Below are 19,471 nucleotides of genomic sequence, written 5' to 3' on the forward strand. Positions count from 1 at the left end.
AAACGCTCCATTTTCTCACACTCGTCTACAGAAAACCTGAATGTTGCATGTGGTCCTCAGTCCTCTTATATATATGTGTCCAGCACCTGGTGTTATGCAACATGTATGTTGATTTAATATAATACATAAGATATTACAACAAACATATCAGTGGAACACAAAACTATAACAACACTATTTATCAAACAATCAGCATGATTATCACAACCACATGATACACAGGTATTATATTAAAAGGGAGCACAATAGTACTGTTGAATCTGCTATTAGTCACTTAATTGTAGAACATAATGTTATCACACCACCAACAATGGCACGGAAATATTATACAACAGTGTGAAAAGGGAGAGACGCTCCTGCCTGAATGTGGTACATACAGAGATGAAAGGTTGTGTGTCAGAAGTTTTATTAATTTGAGAAAAGCGACGGCATAATTCATAACATCTCAAGGTGTTTTATCCTGCTAGACAGGCTGCTACTTGTGTGTAAGTGAACAATGCTTAGGCGGTGGCTTCCACATCTCCCGTGGCAAAGAGATAAACAAGCTGCAGCAATCTGTTTCATCAGTTGAACTGTACTGCAAATATAAATATCTTCAAGTGTAAGAGTGACTACGCTTAAATCCACAAAATATTTACTTTGAATCAATCATGTGACTTTCATGTATCTGACAATGACATTAGAATAAGGGGAAGAATAAAACCAATGTAAAACAATAGTGAATAGGTTGAAATGGCTTCAGCAGCATGACGACATTGGTTGTTGGTTGTGAAGTTAATTATGACTTGTTTACAGACCCTGGATAAAGTGGTGATGGAGATGAGTACCTGTGACGAGCCCCGTCCCCCCAATGGCCCGTCTCCCATAGCAACAGCATCAGGACAAAGGTGAGCACTGCGGTTGTTTCTTTTGTGCTTCTTGTAACTTCATGATCTGCATTTAGGTGACGTGCCTCCTTTTTGTTCCCTGGATTAAAATAATTTGTTAATAACCACAAGCTTGGTACATTTGAAGATATGACTAACATATAAACAAATTCATAATCAATGAAATTCAATATAATGGATTTAAAGGGGAACACCGGCTTGATTAAGAATTCCAATCAATATTTGAACATGAGCTGCTCTCTCTCTCTCAAAGCCAGAACCAGAGAAGTAAATCTCAAACTGATGATGTCAAGAAAGTGTGGAGCTGCTCCACCGACAATGAATGGAGACTGATTTCTATTGTGTTGTCAGTTCTGAGCAGAAAATGTCCCCATATACTCAGAACCTTCCCCTGGTTTCTCTGTGTCATCTATAACATCTTCCTCAATTGCCTATGGAGCAGACTCCACACTTGATACTTGATGACATTACAAATGAGAGTTTTAGTGCTTTAGCTTTTGGATTTGGGAGATAGTTGCTCATGTTTACTAATATCTCTATATCTATCGTAGACCACAGGAATAACGTGTATGAATTTTGAAAATGGGGGCAGATCCCCATGAAGTTTCTTCCATTTTATTGTCATTTATTACAATTAAGGGGAAGAGTATTGCTTGATTCACTGTACAGCACTTACTGATGAACTGTAAGATTTTATTCAGACAGCAAAATGACATGTTGAGTCCACAATGGTGAAGCAAACAGCCAAACTATAATGATAACCAGAGCTAATCTTGTCTCTTGTGTCAGAGTTTCATTTGTATTTTAATTTGCATTACCCATTTAAATGCAATTCTTACTTTGTTTTTTATTAAAAATGATGTCCTGTCTTTTTTTGTGACTACTTTTACAAGTCGAGACAAGCACTCCATACACTTTATAGTCACACATGATGATGGTGTATATCATATTTAATACTTGCATGCTTTCTTTTTCTGTCTCCAAAAGGGTACAGACGTTTGAAAATCACTGACTAATCACAGTGTCCTATTTTTAGTATTTGAACTTGTAATGATTTTCCTAACTTTCTCTCCGCCCTTGTCCCCCTGTCTGTCTCCCACGCAGTGAATATGGATTTGCTGAGAAGGTGGTAGAGGGTATATCACTGTCCATCAACTCTATCGTCATCAGGATCAGTGCCAAGGCCTTTAACGCCTCCTTTGAACTCTCCCAGCTGCAAGTCTACAGCGTCAACACCAGCTGGAGCATCAGTGACCTGCGATTCACCCGCATCCAGGACCCTCAGAGGGGAGAGGTTTGTGTTTTATTTATTCTTTTTTTATTCAAAAGACTGCCAGTATGTCGTGTCACTAGTACTTCCTTTTTTTTCTTTTTTATTCATACTCCCTCGTCTGTTTGGTCCAGATCCTGACGTTCAAGGAGATCAGTTGGCAGATGATCCGAATCGAGGCTGACGCTATCCAGAGCGCCGAGCATGAGATGCTGAGCGCCCCCATTCGCCTCATCACCAACCAGTCCAAGATCCGAGTCACACTGAAGAGACGGGTCAGACATACACACACACACACACACACACACACACACACACACACACACACACACACACACACACACACACACACACACACACACACACACACACACACACACACACACACACACACACACACACACACACACACACACACACACACACACACACACACACACACACACACACACACACACACACACACCAACACACACCAACACACACCAACAAACAACAACAAAACACACACACACACACACACATTCATTCACTTTATGAAATTTGATTAACCAAGCTTGAAACCCAGACTGCTCAAAGCAACATTGTGAACAATATTCCCTCTGTGCGGCCTCACAGGCTGCAGGGCCAACAGCAGTGATTCATCAGGCCACTGGTGTGCATTTAAACAAAAAAACACCAGCATAAAGCGCACAAAGAGTTTTTGTGTGAGGTCTATGAAAGTAATTAATTTCTTCTGGCTTTTGTAGAACTGCTGAATACAGCATTTATCACAAGGCACAAACTCTCCCTCCCTCAAATAATACTGTCAGTTATAATTCATATTGAAAATCTGGATATAAAGTCTGTAATTTACCTGATTAAGAGCATGTAATTTGTGTTTTGAGTGTAAGGCTGTAGCTATTCAAAATCAGGAAGAAGCAGTTCTAATAAATTAGGTTTATCCCGACCGGTTATAAACAAACAGCCCACACAATAAGAGAATTTCCCCTTGAGTGTTGTGTTACATTAATGGAAGCTCTCAGGCTACTTCCACCTGCATATTGCATGCGTATCATCATGTGTATACCAACGGCTCTCTCCGATTCAGATTAAGGACTGTAATGTGGTGGCCTCCAAGCTCATTCTGGTCCTGGACGACCTGCTCTGGGTGCTGACCGACTCCCAGCTCAAAGCCATGGTACAATACGCCAAGTCTCTCAGCGAGGCCATGGAGAAGTCTGCGCAGCAGAGGAAGAGCATGGCCACAGAAGACCAGGTACACACACACCTGACTCACTCAGACATATCATCCACTAATAGAAAGAAAAATCAACACAATGTGAATTTTGTCCTCTGTTTCCCTTCACGTTTTTAACATTTCCCCCCTCCCATGATTAATTTCACCCTCTGTGGATAAGTCATGTCATGGTCTGATAGTTTGTCCTTATGTGCATGGAAATATTGCCTGCCCCTCACTGATGCCATATGGCGTCTATCTGCCAACCCATCTTTGTCCCTCCCTGTTGCTGACACTGTCTTTCAGTAGTATGGTCGTATACGCCCTCTGCTGGAATAATTGAGCATTGCATGATTCACCTCCTGATTGAAGCTGACAGCCTTCTTCACAGACTGTTTAGCCAGTAAATTGTAACAAAATCCAAAAGATGTATCACTAACCCATCACCAGCAACGATATCATAAGACACAGTACAGCTACAGCCTGAAAAACAACAACACATAAGCATCTGAATCTCTTTAACGCCTCTGGTAGGCATGCCCATTTGCACTAAACATATGTATATATATCTTTCATCTTGTCTTCTTTTATTTTCTATTTTTCTGTGTTTTTTGTATGTTTGTGTATTGTGTACACAGAGGAGAGAAAATATCTGGAGTCAAATTCCTTGTATGTTTTCACATACATTGCGAATTAAGCTGATTCTGATCTTACAGCACTAACCATAGTATCCGCCCTTTCACCAGGTGTCCTCAGTGCCCCCCACAGCCCAGCAGGTACGCACCCAGCAGGCGTCCACAGCAGCCGACCCGAGTGCAACCATGGCCAAGCTGTTCAGAGACTACGACGTATGTGAGACGTCCCACCACCTCCAGATCACACACCTTGACCTGCACATCTGTGACGACATCCACGCTAAGGATAAAGGTAGCACATACACAGCCATGACATGACATCCGACATGCTGTCCGGTACAAAGAAAATACATGGGTTTTTTTTGCAGTGTGATACGTAAACATGCATTCGGTTGTCATTTTATCTTTAGTTAAACCACAGAGATCAGTTCACCAAACTGTTATTTAAACATTTCACTAAAAAGCTTTGACTTAACTATTTTTCTGTCTTCCCTCTGTGCAGTGATAAATAAGAGGATAACAGGTGGAGCCATGCAGCTTTCCTTCAGCTCCATCACTCTGGACTACTACCCTTTCCACAGAGCAGGTATGAATTCTCTAACACTTCAATATATTTACTACTATGAAATGCTTCCTGCAGCTAGGTTAGCTTCTCCTACCAGACTTCATGGAAATGGACATATTTTCACCTCTGGTGTTGTCTGTTCTTGACTTCTATCCCCCTTTATTTTTTTGCTCAGTTTTTTCTTTTTCTTTTTTATGATATCGACAATTTTATTTGTTTCCTTCCATCTTCCATACCTTCTACTGTTTATATAGTATATACTGTATATATAGTAATTATAACAAAACTTAACGAATGAAACTCAAGCAAATGAACGACGTACACTTGTACCAATTTTCCTCTCCGACCTCTCCAGGTGACAGTTGTATCCACTGGATGCACTACAGCGAGGCCACCAAGACCAGAGAGGGCTGGGCGCGGAGTCTGCTTGATGAGTTCAAATCCAGTGTGGAAATGCTAAAGAGCACGGTTCGAGACCAGCAAGGCCCGGCCCCTGTGCACACTTCCCCACAACACGGTAAAGACACACGCCTCAGGGTGTACAATTGTACGCTCACACACACACACGGCACATCATCCCTATGGGTTTTCTGTCCTCCAGTGTCCCTTATGGACGATGTGTATGGGCCTCTAGGAAGTCAGGAGAGAGCAGGAGAAGGAGTAGGGCTTAGGGAGGCAGATGGCGAGCTCCTAGAGTGGAGCCCACACACACAGCCTCCGGCCCAGTGCTGCTGGTGCCTAGAGCCAGGTACCCCAGTGTGTGTGTGTGTGTTTGTGCGCACAGCTGGGTGCGGTGATACACACTATTTTCAAGGCACAAGGTTTTCTTATTGGACAACTGAGTGGTTGCTCTGTTTGCCTCCTTCTTTGTCGTTCATTTTTGCTCATCTTTCTCAATCTTTCCGTTTCTCTTTTCCTTCTCTCCAGGTAAGATTAACACCTCTTCCAGCGCTTCCTTCAGTCCTCCTCTCCCTCAGAGCCCCAAGACTCAGCTCATGTCCAGCTCTGTTGTTCTGAGGATTGCTGACTTCAGCATTTACCAGGTCACTACAGTCACACTCTGGCTCACACACTGTAATGTATGGAATTACTGAGAGTACATACATCTTCATTGCTATACTTGAGCTGATGGTGGTTTCTGTGTCTTGCAGGTGTCGACAGCGGACCAGCGTCGCTCCAGCCCCAAGACCATGATCTCCTGCAATAAGAAGTCTTTGTACCTTCCCCCAGAGATGCCAGCTATTCATGTCGAGTTCACAGAGTACTACTTCCCAGATGGAAAAGACTATCCCAGTAAGACTTCTGTGATTCTGCATCTCATTTTAGAAACATTAATCTTGATTAGTAGGCCAGTAGCTGTTTTTATACACCCAGCCCACTGTTCTGGCTGCGACTTTCATCCTCTCTCTCTCCTCCCTTTTGGATCTATTCAGCCCATTTATTCAGCTGCAGGGAAGTCATTGACTGCTGTGTGGTAGACAGTGATTTTCTGAATTAAGCCCAGTGTTCTGAATGAGAAAACACCCAATTAATTCACGTTATGGGTTTCTAATAAATTCACTCCATTAGGAAACTTAATACGAACAAAAGGAGGTTTTTCTTTTTTGGCAAGAAAGCGAAAATGGTTCTTTCTTGTGTTTCCTCCTTTTGTGATTTCTGTAATGTCCCCATCTATCTTAGCCTTTTTACACCAACATTAGTGTGTAATTTCTGTATATGTAGATTTTTTTAATGCGCTAAAACTAGGCAATAGACCAATTTTTCATTTGCAAAACATAATTTGGCTAAAATTAGAGTTTGTAACCTTCCCCATGAAAGACAAAACCAGTTTCTTGTCCAGTGGTAAAGGGGCTTATGACTAAATAATGTGTCACATCATATCTCTTCCTCCTTCCCCACCTCCTGCTCCTCTAGTCCCGTGTCCTAACCTGTATGCGCAGCTGAACGCCCTGCAGCTGGTTCTGGATCCTCGCAGCCTGGTCTGGATCAACCTTTTCGCCCTCGACCTCAGGCAGAGCCTGGAGCAGTTCATGGAGATCTACAAGCTAAGCGACACCCAGAAACCCGAAGAGCATGTTGACATCAAGGTTGACGGCCTCATGCTCAAGGTAAGGTGGAATACAGAAAGGGTGGACACAAGACCCTTGAATGTTTTCCTAGGTACTTATGTTTTTTTGTCTTCTCTACTCCCCGTCAGCTGGTAATTCCCACTGATCGGAACATCTCCTGTCCCGCCGATCTGCCTCGCTCCATCTCTGTGCAGACTTCAGAAATGGTGGCCACAAACACCCGGCACCCGGCTAACTGCACCCGCTCCCACCTTGAGGCCCTGCTGCAGGCTTTCGAAGAGGAGCCCTTCTTCTCTTCCTCTTTCTCCTCATTCCCTCGCTCCTCCTCCTCCCTACCCCTCCTCCATCCTGTCTTCTATCGCCACGCTCACGAACAAGACACCAAGCTCCATGAGATCTACCGAGGCTTGGTGGTGCCGACGTTGGGCACAGACGCCCTCAAGATGCCAGCCGCCACTGATTTTTGGGCCTTGCACTTTTCCCAGTTCTGGGTGGACTATGAAGGCACCCGCGGAGGAAAGGGGCGCCCACAGCCCTTTGTGGACTCCTTTCCTCTCACCGTGTGGGCAAGTCAGCCTGCAAAGATTGTCCAGCACCAGGAGAGGCTCAGAGATGGTGCTGGATCAGGTTTGTCCAGGAGCATTTCTGGAGAGACTGTCACACGTCTGCAGAGGAAACGATTATTAAAGGACTATTACAGTACTGAGGGTTCTCCGGAATCAGCACACGATGCAACACTGTCTCCCAGTAACGGTCTCCATAAACCTTGCTCATTGGACAGTGGGCCCCCGTCCTCCTCTTCTTTGTCATCATCCAGGCAAGATGCAGGTGTCCATATACTGGTGCACGTGCAGAAGCATTTAAGTGCTCAGGTATGTTTTGTTTTTTCAGCTCTTATAGAGTTGCTTCATATGTGTAGAGAAACTGTGACTCGGTACTTAACTCTCTAAATGGTGAATGTTTAAGGCAACAACATGATGATGGATTGTGAAGTGTGGGATGTTTTAGTTATTGCTCATCAGATTTTTCATAAAAGATTTGGAAGTGTTGCATCACAATACCAGATTTTGTGAAGAATGACAATGTTACTGCTGCCTTTTAGTGCTAAAATGAGAAAAATTGTGATACTTGATTACAAATTTAAAGCTCCCATATTGTAAAAACTGAGATTTCCAGGTTGAGTTGATATACTATACAAACTATGAAAGTATCAAAATGCTCAATCCACAGATAATTGCACGCTGCCCATATTCAGAAATTGTTCTTTATGATGTGACAATATGTTTAATAACCACTTTGTTCTGTGTGTTTCCAGGTGAGCCACCGGCAGTATGTGTTTCTGATGCATCTTCAGCGCAGCATCAAAGCCCTGCAGCAGACACTACAGCAGGATCTAGAGGAGATGTGCTCCAAGAAAGACCGCAAGGATCCCTCTCAGCATCCTGCAGACCAGCCCTTTACTGTCTGCCTGGGCCTCCTGCTGAAAAGCGCAGAGGTGTCCCTGCTCTTAAAGCCCGTCCCCCATCCTGAGGGTTCAAGATCTCCCCTGGGGTCCGAGCTCTCCCCCTCAGAGAGCCGGGGAACTCTGGAGCCCGGGAGCGAAGCAGGAGAGGGAGTGGAGAAGGGGAGTGAAGGGGCGGAAACTGGATCTGAAGGAGGAGCAGGTAAAGGTCCGTGTACTGTAGACCAGCTGTTATGTGGCGAAGCCTCGGAGGGCGGAGCCACGCATGGTCCCGCTCCTCTTGTCCCCAACTCCACTTCAGCTACACGTCCTGCCTCAAATAACAAAGCCTCACTGGATGAGAGGACTTCAGTTAAGAACTCTGGGCGGAGTAGTTCAGATGAAGGAGGCGATGCGGGAGTGGATGGGTTGGCTGGAGGTGAAGATGGAGCTGGACTAGACTCTAAAACCCAGATGAGTGACCCACTGTCAGACTGGAGCGACAAAGACAAGGCTGCCGCCGCCAAGATGCCTCAGTCGATATCCAGGTATTGAGTTTATCACTTACAAAGGCTGTTTATTTATATCACAGTATCATTACCACTGAGATACAACCGGACGGTATTGAATTGATTATAATAAACAGGGCCAGCACACGACATTCACAGATAATACATTCCAAAAAACAAACAATATTTACAGGTGCACTGGTGATTAGTGCAAAGTGTTCAAAGTCCTTACGGCAGGGGGGGAAATGTGTTGGTGGATATGGCCCATAGCACCTCCCAGAGCCTCCCAGACGGGCAGGGGGAGATGGAGTTAAAGTTCAAGAAAATCCCCAGTCAAAAACTTGTAAATGCACGGTGTCGCCAAAGTCAATAAGTACTTGTGTTAAATAATAGTGACCTCAATAATAGTGATTCTTTTTGCCATAATCAAGCCGTTCTATTTGAAGATGTGTTTGGATGGTTTGGTCTAAGAAAAGTAAAAAGAATATGAAGTAAAATGCCCATCACTAGTTCTAGGAGCTTGACATCTTTAAATTTAGTTTTGTTTGATCAACATTTCCAAACCCAAAATATATTTTCCCTACGGTCATGTAAAATTAGCAGATCTTCTTATTTAGGGCGCTGGAATTGGAAAATACTAGTTTTTCTTAATCAAACGAATGAAACAATTAGATGCGGTTTAATTTTCTGTTGGTTGACAGGTTCAGCTTTTCCCTGTCTGTGCTGCAGTGCGGATGATGAATCTAATGAAGGAGTCTTTCTCTCTCTAATTTAATCTGTCTATTCCTGAACACAAGAGCTGTGTGTCGATTTCCCACATGAGTGTCCGTATGAATGTTCAGACGTCACACTGACATTATGAATGTTGGTGGGCCCCAGGCTGCCACGTCTTCCTATCTGTGTTTTCCCACCTGCTGTCTGCCACCATTTCATGTTTTTGTCATTTCATAACTCATTCACTCTCCTTTCTGCCTCTTAACCTTTGCTTTGACCCATGCCAAGTGTATGTGTGTGTGTTTTCTCTCTGCAAAGGAAAGGAAGTTTGTCTGTGGTTTCTGATCTCCTCAGCTCCTCAAACTCCAGCAGGTCCACCTCCCTTTATTCCATGTCCAACATGTAAGACTCTGGATCTGTGACTAGCTGTAATGAGTGTGTGTGTACGTGTCAGTTCTTGTGATCCTTTGGCTGAATACAAATCATTGCAAACGTGTGTGTGAGAGAGAGTGTGTATGCGAGAGTGTGTGTGTGAGAACCCCCTGTGGGAATGCATTTGCATGTGTGCATGACTCGCTGCCCCTCGTCTGTTCTGTCTGTGTATGTGTTAAATGAGTCCTGTGTTTGGTGTGTACCTGTTTGACTCATGGTGGTGGCCGAGATGTAGAACAAAGCTCTGTGTTTGTGACAACTCGTTTTTTCCCAGCCTTGTGTTCTCAGTCTTTCGGAAGCTACTTGGATTTTATCCGCTGTGATTCTTTTTTTTTTTTTTCAAAAGATCGTTTATGCACTTGGGAGGATAGCACACTTCTTACATAATCTCAGATGACCCTAAACAACACCACACAAAAGAATGAAGCAATATTTAATTCATGATTTGTCGAGTAAGCCCTGTCAGCTCTCTGAGAGCGCAGCAGCCCCTGCTCAGTGTCAGCATAAGAACAAATACCTATCAGATGTGATCTGGTTCTTCTGGTATTTTTACATGTACCTATTGATGTCATTATCATAGTCAAGTCAAAATCAGTGGTATGCATGGACAGTGTTGCCCAAGCACATGTTAAACTATACAGAAAGATATGATTAAAATGATCTGTCTCTCACGCACTCCATGTCTTGTGTGTGTGTTGTAGTGGTCGTTTGATGCGGGACCGCTCCCAGTCAAGTTTCTCAGTGTCCTATAAGAACATGAAGAAGAGCCCGTCCCTGCAGTCGCTGGACAACATCTCCATAGACAGCTACCTAATGGAGGACGGAGACACGTACAGTCTGCTGGAGAGAGGTGGAGCAAACATTAATGCATTGTTATACACAAATGTACAGAAAATGGCCTTTTTTTTTTAAACAAAAGGAGGATAAATTAAAGGGTTCATATAAAAACATGTTCACCTGCTTTAATGTTAAAAATCTGTCTGTCTGAATATACCTGTATTCACCCTCTGTCTGAGCGCCTGTCTCTTTAAGACCCCCTCCCGAAAAAGCCCACTTTGCTCTGATTGGTCAGTGTTTCCGGGTCTTCAGCATCTCAATTTCTGACTATTCTGCACTTTCACTGCAGTTGGGGGAATGACTGTAACGGCACTGTAGCATCACTTTCTACTTTGGCATTTCTCTGTGAATTTGTCAGATTGACACTTTTTATTTTTTTTAAGAAGTTTTTCAAGCCTTTATTAGATAGGACAGACAGGAAATGGGGTGAGAGAGAGAGGGGGAGACATGCAACAAAGGGCCGTAGGTCGGAGTTGAACCTGCGGCCTCTGCCTCACAGACTTTCGGCCTCTTTACATAGGCTGACTGCTCTATCCACTGTCCCACCGGCCGCCCCCATTTTGATACTTTTAAAGTATTTATACAGCACCTCAACCTGCTTTATAATAAAAAAAACACATGGAAATCTCACTTTTTACAATATGGGACCTTTAAGTATATTTTTCAGCTGCAGCATCTGTAGCTTATAATGACCTCTGACCTGCTTGTATGGGATTGATGCAATATATTCTAGGAATAGGATTACTGCACATATTTTGGTAGGCAACTGTATTGACCAGAAGGTGGCAGTATTGCTCTTATATATTCATTTATGTATGCAAATGTGTGTCTTCTTGTCCGTGTGAGTAACGTTTGTGTATCTATATGGGTGATACAGATGATGTGTCCATGTCAGGCTTCAAGGATGCCATCAGCGAACAGAGCGCCACTGAGAGCGCCACCGAGGCAGTGACTGGTCAGGAGCAGGAGGGAGGCGTGTCGCCCGACACCGTCAGTGCAACCTCCCAGAGCATCGACGATCCCACCAAAGACATTGTAAGAATATATTCTGGTAGACACACTTACAATGATGTTGTGGATCCATATCACATCTCATATACTGTTATACTTTTCCGTGTGGAATCTTAATTTAAGAAATTGAACTGTCGTTCTAGAGTCAGAAATTCACGTTAATTAAAAAAGATTAACTGAAATGTAGAAAATATGGAAACCATGCCAAGAAAATCTTAGTTTGCATACACACAGAATACGAGGATGCTTTGTTTGTTCTTCTCCTCCAGGTGTCGGTGCTGGTGTTGAAGGTGCAGTCGGTGTGTGTGAGCATGGAGGCGGTGGGCGAGAGCACGGCCGTGGCTCTGGAGGTGGGCCAGGTCACGCCCAGCCAGCTGGGCAACGTCAGCCTGAGACAGTACATCAGCAACCGCAGCCTGGGTGAGTGTGCATACGTGTTTTATTGTTCTCTGCGGTTGAGCATGCTTTCTTTTTTTTTTTATTTCAGCTCTAATATGACTCCTTACAGTTGTTGCTTTGTGTATGATTTAAAGTTTGACTCACATTTGAAGATGTAGGAGACATTACAAAGGGTGTGTGCAGTCTTTAACATCATAGCCACGCTAATCTAAAACAGTCCTGTGATAACAGTGAACCAACAAGATCAAAAGAAGGCCGATGCATTAGTTTTTTCAGGCAGGACAAATTTGGCAAAACAGAAACTTGTTTTTCCTCTTAGAGGATGAGAAAAGGAAGGAAAATGTTACCCAGTGTATCAACTTCCACAAAGCCAAATACAAAAACCAGAGACCGGACGCTGAGTGAAGTCGTAGCATCCTCTGTGCAACAAGAGACAAAACAGTTTATGGAAATGTGTCTCACAGCAATAATACCTCCATCCATCATTTCATTTGTTGATTTGACAGTTAGTGTGTATGAACGTGTTACACAATACTTTTATTATTTGTTTGATATTCCTGCTTTACGCCACACTGCCATATGAATATTGTCAAATTCAAGAAATCATCAAGTGCCATTTTTCAAAACTGCAAATTGGCAAAATAAGAGAGTAAGGACAAGCTGCTGCTCCTATTTTTAAATTGTGAACTGGTTGATTACATAAAACAAATCCGCCCGAATAGACTTGGTTGGAAGTAGGCTGCAGCCCGTCTCTGAGGTCCAAACTAAAGCTGAAGATGAAAGTGAAGGAACATTTGTCAAGATTTAAGCACACAAGTAGGGCAGCTGTGTGTGTGCGTGCCACATAACTTTAATAACTTTTTGTTTTATTTTAGAAAATTAAGAAAATAACCAGCACATTAATCTATCATAAAAAGAACTGTTGCAGCCAGCATCCGAATACCTTAATGTCCAATAACGAGTGAAGCATTATTTGAAGCACACACACACACACACACACACACGCACAAGCACACATTCACACACTAACACAGACACCCCCTCCTTTTTATTTACCCTGCCATAACTCCCTACAGGTATGGTGTGTTCAGTACCAATACCTGCTCAAAGCAGCCAAGGTAACTGCTGTGTGTTAACTCACCATCTGTAACTTAACATGCATGCTTGCCTCAGCAGCTCTGTTCCCACTTGTGTGTGTGTGTGTGTGTGTGTGTTTATAGATTGTGTGTGCGCGTGTGTGTTTTCTTCCAGTTTGTCATCTGTCAAATCTCATCTCCAGACTCAAGACTTTTGACAGCGTGCACCGCAGATGCACATAGATACAGAGTGTTGAAATGCAAGTGACTGCATGAAGTGTGTGTGTGTGTGTGTTAGACTGCTCATTTTTCAGAATCGGGTGGGGAGGGGTGGTGTTTATTTGACATTGAGATCCGTGCGTGCGTGCGTGTGTGTGTGGCTGTGTGTGTGGCACTTAGGAGAGGTTAAATTTGACAGTAATGGAGTGAGTGGACCCATTATTTGCCACATTAGGCCCACAGCCTTCCCATTCAAATTAACTGCCACCATTTGTGCAGACTGGTGTTAACCCCTGATCTTCCCACTCGCTGCTTTGTCTAAATCACCCTCTCTCCCCACCTTCCTCATCTCTCCACTGCAGCAGACTTTGCAGTTTCAGTCCAGTGATTCAGGCAATGAGAGGCTTTACCCCTCGCTACCTCTCCTTCTATCTCACAAGAGCAATCCCTCCTTTCTCTTTCTCCTTTCCTCCTCACTCTTCCCTCCAGCTCCTACTCCATCTTCCTATTAATCCTGTCATTTAACCCCCCTCATTTTCACCTTTTTCCCGTTCATCTCTCTCTTCCCTCTCTAGGCCATCTTTCCTCATCCCTCCCCCTGTCTTATCACAGTCACTCAGTCCCTGGCTGCTGGCTCCCTCTCTTTCTCTCTTCTCATCCACTCCCATCTTTTCTCTTCTCTCTCTCTCTCGCTCTCGCTCTCGCTCTCGCTCTCGCTCTCTCTCTCCATTTGCCTCGACCCTGCCCAGGATTGAGAGAAAATATGTCATTTTATCTGAGACAAGCTTACAGCGTTGTGTATGTGTGTATGCTTCTGAAATTGCTCTATGGTATTAACCCTCTCCTGACTTTCCTTTTTAGAGAGCATATTAAAGAGATGTGACGCACTTCTCAAAGTCATAATGAAAATATTTCTTTCTTTAAAGGGATAGTTCAGATTTTTTGAAGTGTGGTTGTATGACGATGATATATGATATGATATGTACTTGCGCATTGTCACTGTGACCTACAGTTGATGGTGGTCGACACTCCCCAAATTTGGAGAAGCAGGCAACACAGAAGCTAATCAATGCAAAGCAGATTGCCTAAAAAGAGTGAAATCTAAGTTTCGAACCATTCGAAGCAGCTTTAGAACAGAAAATCCTGTGTTCTGCGAGGTCTTATGACCAATTTTGCCAAAGGAGTCTGGTGGCTTTGAAGAGAGCAACTGCAGGTGATGCACTAATTATGGATGAGGGGGAAAAAATCCAAACTCTCCCTTTAAGTAACCATTTCCATGCCTTGCTGCGTGTTTTGCCCGTAGTTGTGCTTGCCAGCTCAATTTGTGTGTAAAGTTTGTGTGAAAGTATATTTTTAAATGTCCCTCCCACTTGGGTTTAACACCTCGACTTTCTTCAGTTTGTGTTTGTCTTCTTTCTCTCTTCTGTCTTCACTTTCTTCACCTTTACCTCCTTTTTTCAATAAGCAGGAATCTTATTACTTTTTGTGGTACTGAGAGTCAAATTCAGGTCATTGTTAATCTAGTAGTACACCGTCAAATCTTCCACAGTTTTCAGCATCTCTCACTTTAGCTTTGCAGAGTGAAAAGGAAGAAAGAAATTATTCAATAGCTCAGACTTCCAACACTTTGGTGGGTGTTTCCAGCGAACCCTCTAATCCCTGGTCCTCAGAAATAATTAAACATCACTGAAGCGACGAGTCCGTGGGATTGTACAGAATCCCACCCCCCCTTCTGCCCACCCTTTTCTTAATTCCTTCCTGCTTCTCTTTTTTCCCCGCCCACTCCTGTTTCTGATATTATACTTCTTCATCCCAGTTCTTACTTCATCCTCATTTAAACCTGGCCTTAACATGCACCCGCTTTTTTAGAGTGAAGAAAATGACAGAAAATCCAGCTGTAAGTGCACTCAGTATGTCCTGATGATGTTTTAATAGATATATTTTTTTTAAAACAAAGGGGACTGAATAAATTAGACCTCACCAGGGTCTTTTTTTGAGTCATCAAAAATATTTAAATGTTGGGAAAAGAAAATCAATTAGAAAAGAAGGATTTTGATATCAACATACTGGTACACAAACATATTTTTTTTATTTTTTTTATGCCAATACTGATATTGATACTTAGAAGTTTAAAAAATCCGATAAAGATATACCGGCCGATTGACTTTAAAGAAAAAAAAGCGTATAACAGGTGGTTATATAGTGATTATATAAAGTATATAATCGGCATTAGCGATTATGCCGTTTTCCCACTGCGTGTTACGGCTCGACGGCATTCCATTTGCAAAAGTTGTGGATAGTACCTGGTGCTTCTTTGGTGACAATACTAGAAAGTGGAGTTAAATTACCCTAGACCACTGATTTTGTAAAAGAAAATAATCACTAGAGCGACACAAGACATAAGGCGCAAACCCGTGATTTTTAAATGGTTAAACTCCTGTCAATAACGGCTGAGATTATTTTATTCATTTTATTTATACAGCCATTCAGTTGATGAAGTGCAGGCATTGTTGCAGAGGAAAGGACCCACCGAGTGTCACATTGAAGATGGAGTCACGACTGTTTCACAATTCACAGTTGCTATGCCGATCAGCCAGCCTGCAACAAGGGGATGCTATCTGCGGTGGGAAACGAGAAAAGTACTGGTGTAAAAAAAATGAGTCAGTCAAACCGAGCTGGACCATGGAGTGAAAATACGGCATTAGATTTGTTCCTTTTTTTTTTGTAAATTATGAGCAAGACTTATACCACAAGCCGTGTACCTTGTACAGCAAGACTACATTATGAGTCTCTAAATGACTTCAGACTAATTTGGGTTTCTATACTCCTCCAATTCCATTTCTATTTACTTATCGGTCATCATACGTGAGGTAATATCAGTGGAGCTGATTTATCGGCCCAGCTCGAATACCAAGAAATAAGTGAACAATTAACACAGGGACACCGGGTTTTTTTTTTTTTGGTCTTTAATTTACTGTTTCAGTCATACGACACGTTTAAATCAAACAGGATGTATGAAGATTGCACAGGAAAGAGGGACAGCCGATAAAGTAATAGTAAACAAAGGGATAGAGAAATCCTTTTTTCATATTGGGTGTATTTTAATGTCAGGTAAAAATGTTTTCCAGCTGAATCAGACGTGATAATGAAGCGAAAGCTAACTGAATGCTCCGCCTCCTCCCTCACAGCCGGCGGTGACACCAGCTCCGCGTCCGTCGGGGGCCTCCACAGTCCGGAGGTGCGTGCTCGCCTCGAGAGCGGGCCCTGCGCCGCGGCCCACTCCCAGCTGGCCGAGCGCAACGGCTTTCTGCAGCTGCGTCTCCACGGATACCAAGCAAGCTTCTTGATGTCCACGCTGCGTAACCTGGCTAACTTCCTGGAGGACGACTCCGCGCCGCAGGTGCTGCCCATGGAGATCAGCGTCATGGACACACACGTCAACTTAAAGGTGAGAATCCCTGATGGTTTGAACAGCGGTGTAGAAGTTTTACCTTGATGTTATTTCAGAATTACTGTAAACCTGCAGGGTCTTTTTCCTGTTTTCTCCAGTGGTGTTCCTGTAATAGACCCCATAACTCACTGCAGTACAGTGCTGCAGCTTCTATAACCAGATAAAATATTTTGAACCGTGGCCCTAATTGGAATTTGTATTTGAACTGAATGTTTAATGGCGTAGAAAGGCCTTTTCGCCTTCTCTCTTGGGTTCCTTCACGGGTGAGTAGATGTGCTGTGGAACTGATGTGGAAACCTGGATGTGGATCATTCCTCTTTCAGCACCCTCCACCACAAATGCACACATGCTCACACACATCTAAAACTCACCACACTCAACTTCTCTGCTGCAGGACGACGGCCCTCGTGATAACCCGGAGCCCTCGCCCATCACCCTGCACGTGGACAGCCTCATCATCCGCAGGAGAGACGACGGCTCCTTCTCTATAGGAGGTGAGAAACCACGCACATTTTCATCTGCCGGATATTTCCACCTCCACTTCAGCGCTGATTCACCGCAGTTATATAACTTGTCCTATTAAATGCTTTTTAAGTCCACGCTCGGTACATCCACACCTCCAACTTCTCTTCTGTTGTCTCTCTTCGTCCGCACAGTGGACACAGCAGCCGAGACCAAACCCAATAAAGACGGCGCATTGATTGACAGCGCCCTGACTCCGGTTCCTGAGGTTTTGGGCACTGTCTGCAGCATACCAAAGGCTACGCAGACCCAAGCCCCGCCCACCAGCTCTCCTCCATCTAGCAGAGAAACGGTGAGACAATGAAAGAGCACTGCGGGGGAATATGAGAGTAGAAGTAGTCAGGCACAAAAAATACGCCCTCATACAAACATAAAGGCCAATATAAAAAGATGATGTGCCAAACTTTGGTTGTTGCCAGATTATTCCAGTTCCTTGCTTGGCTTACGTTTTGTTTACAGTGGGAGTGATATTTATCAATTTATGCTGTTTACAATTTCAGTTGGAACGTTGAACGTTACATAATTCTGTTTAAGTCATCTGATCTAAACAACTAAACAGGTCGTTTGTCATTTCCTTTCAGCGTGAGCCATTCAAGCGTTTTTCTGTCACGGTACAGGTAAAGTAGTACTGGCTTGCTCTGCCGCATCCCAGAATGCACATGCATATCTGGCTACAGGAGCTGTTTAACTCCTGTAGAAGGGAGAACGTGATCTGACCTCAATCTGACCCAACTACGTTCTCGCCACAAACAAACCGTTTCAGAGTTTTGCGATTACTGCAGGGATGTCCAATCCTGCTCCTGGAGGTTTAAGGTTTAGGTTTCTCCCTGCTCTAACACACCTGAGTCTAATGCCCTGCTCATTATCAAGCACCTGACACCCCTGGATTATTGTGTTCACACTGGCCCAAATGAATGGCACCAAGGGGCTAAACGCTCCAGGGTTCGATTCAACCGAATTAAACGAGGCAACAGGACACATACATCAGAAAAGGTGTGTTAACATAAACTGCTATATAGTGCCTTTGTAGTCTACCATTCAAATCCATGCTGACTCATCCACACACTGATGGCAGAGGCTGCCATGCAAGTTGCCAATCTGCTCTTCGGGATCTAATCTAATCATTCATGCACCGATGGCAAAGCCTTCGGGAGCAATTTAAGCAATCAGCATCTTCCCCAAGGACTCTCCAACATGCAGACTGGAGGAGCTGGGGATCAAACCGCCGAGCACCCAAATGGTGGTTCTGTCTTCTGAGCCCCAGCCTCCGGAAAAAGGATGAATTAGATGGGGGACAATTTACTTTTAAATCATTGTTTGATTCACAAAAGGCCCACTAACTGGAAATGTTATATATTTTATGCGATCAGACTCCACAAGAGATGAGGCTGAAACTTTTCCAGGAATCCTTCTTCATCAAACACGATTTTTATAGTTTTATTTTGGTTCTTCTGCCACCATAACAAGCGAACACACACTGACATGTCCCTGTGGCCCCACTTTATTGTCTGTTTTACAGATGCTGGTGGAGGAAAACGAATGTCTGAAAGTGGAGCTGTCCCGAGCCAAGATGGCGCTGGCCGAGGCTCAGATGGAGAAGGACTCGCTGCTGCACCGCATGAAGAACCTCAAAGTCAACACCAGCTAGACCCGGCTCTCTCTCTCCTCACACCCAGCCAGCCAGTCATTCAGCTCCCACTGGTCTGCAGATACGAAGACCGACACTCATGGGCAGCAAAAAAATATTAAAGGCAACATCAACAAGCAAAGAAAAAGACTAAAGCGGCTCCCTTTTACGCGCTTGCGTGACTCAAGACTTCAAAATAATTCCCTCATAAAGCAATGCAGAGTCTGATTGAAGACTCAAAAATACCCTTTTTTACGCGCTTTTATGTTCTCCACTCTGGACTGTGGAGGCTTGGAAAGAGTTGAAAAGGGAGAAATTACATTTAACAGGACTAAATATGTGTGTTTGTTTGTATTTGTGTGTGTGAAAGAAAGCGGATGAAGATCTATATCCATGGTTGTGCCTACAGAAAACCCTTCTCACACCATTTCCCGTTGTGTAAGTTCGAGCAGAAATGAATCACAGCTAACCTTAGACGAGCTTCATTCAATCCTGTACGTATGAAGGAACACTGAATGTCGTATCTTCAGAGGAATGTCTAAAAAAAAAAAAAACGTATTTTGCACTGCACAGAAATTAGACTTGTAA

The 19,471-nt window shown here is 43.6% G+C and overlaps 1 protein-coding gene across 3 annotated transcripts in view; it reads left to right on the top strand.

Moving 5' to 3' along the window:
* Window positions 1-19,471, top strand: part of bltp3b (bridge-like lipid transfer protein family member 3B) — a 37,639-nt gene that overhangs the window by 17,137 nt on the left and 1,031 nt on the right. The window contains exons 4-24 of one of the 3 annotated variants that reach the window (XM_083935489.1): window positions 796-887; window positions 1,992-2,181; window positions 2,292-2,432; window positions 3,248-3,415; window positions 4,123-4,303; window positions 4,514-4,597; window positions 4,932-5,093; window positions 5,504-5,619; window positions 5,728-5,869; window positions 6,491-6,684; window positions 6,774-7,517; window positions 7,961-8,634; window positions 9,628-9,711; window positions 10,443-10,591; window positions 11,456-11,613; window positions 11,859-12,009; window positions 13,065-13,106; window positions 16,472-16,731; window positions 17,129-17,228; window positions 17,391-17,548; window positions 18,776-19,471. The exon at window positions 18,776-19,471 is cut by the window's right edge and continues 1,031 nt beyond it. In XM_083935489.1, coding sequence (XP_083791615.1) covers window positions 796-887; window positions 1,992-2,181; window positions 2,292-2,432; window positions 3,248-3,415; window positions 4,123-4,303; window positions 4,514-4,597; window positions 4,932-5,093; window positions 5,504-5,619; window positions 5,728-5,869; window positions 6,491-6,684; window positions 6,774-7,517; window positions 7,961-8,634; window positions 9,628-9,711; window positions 10,443-10,591; window positions 11,456-11,613; window positions 11,859-12,009; window positions 13,065-13,106; window positions 16,472-16,731; window positions 17,129-17,228; window positions 17,391-17,548; window positions 18,776-18,904 — 4,119 coding nt within the window. In that variant the 3' untranslated portion in view covers window positions 18,905-19,471. The remainder of the gene's footprint in view (window positions 1-795; window positions 888-1,991; window positions 2,182-2,291; window positions 2,433-3,247; window positions 3,416-4,122; window positions 4,304-4,513; window positions 4,598-4,931; window positions 5,094-5,503; window positions 5,620-5,727; window positions 5,870-6,490; window positions 6,685-6,773; window positions 7,518-7,960; window positions 8,635-9,627; window positions 9,712-10,442; window positions 10,592-11,455; window positions 11,614-11,858; window positions 12,010-13,064; window positions 13,107-16,471; window positions 16,732-17,128; window positions 17,229-17,390; window positions 17,549-18,775) is intronic. The other 2 variants (XM_083935487.1, XM_083935488.1) reach the window with 2 other exon arrangements.

The sequence above is a fragment of the Echiichthys vipera genome (genome assembly GCF_963691815.1).
Source record: "Echiichthys vipera genome assembly, chromosome: 20".
NCBI classification, from domain to species: Eukaryota; Metazoa; Chordata; class Actinopteri; order Perciformes; family Trachinidae; genus Echiichthys; species Echiichthys vipera.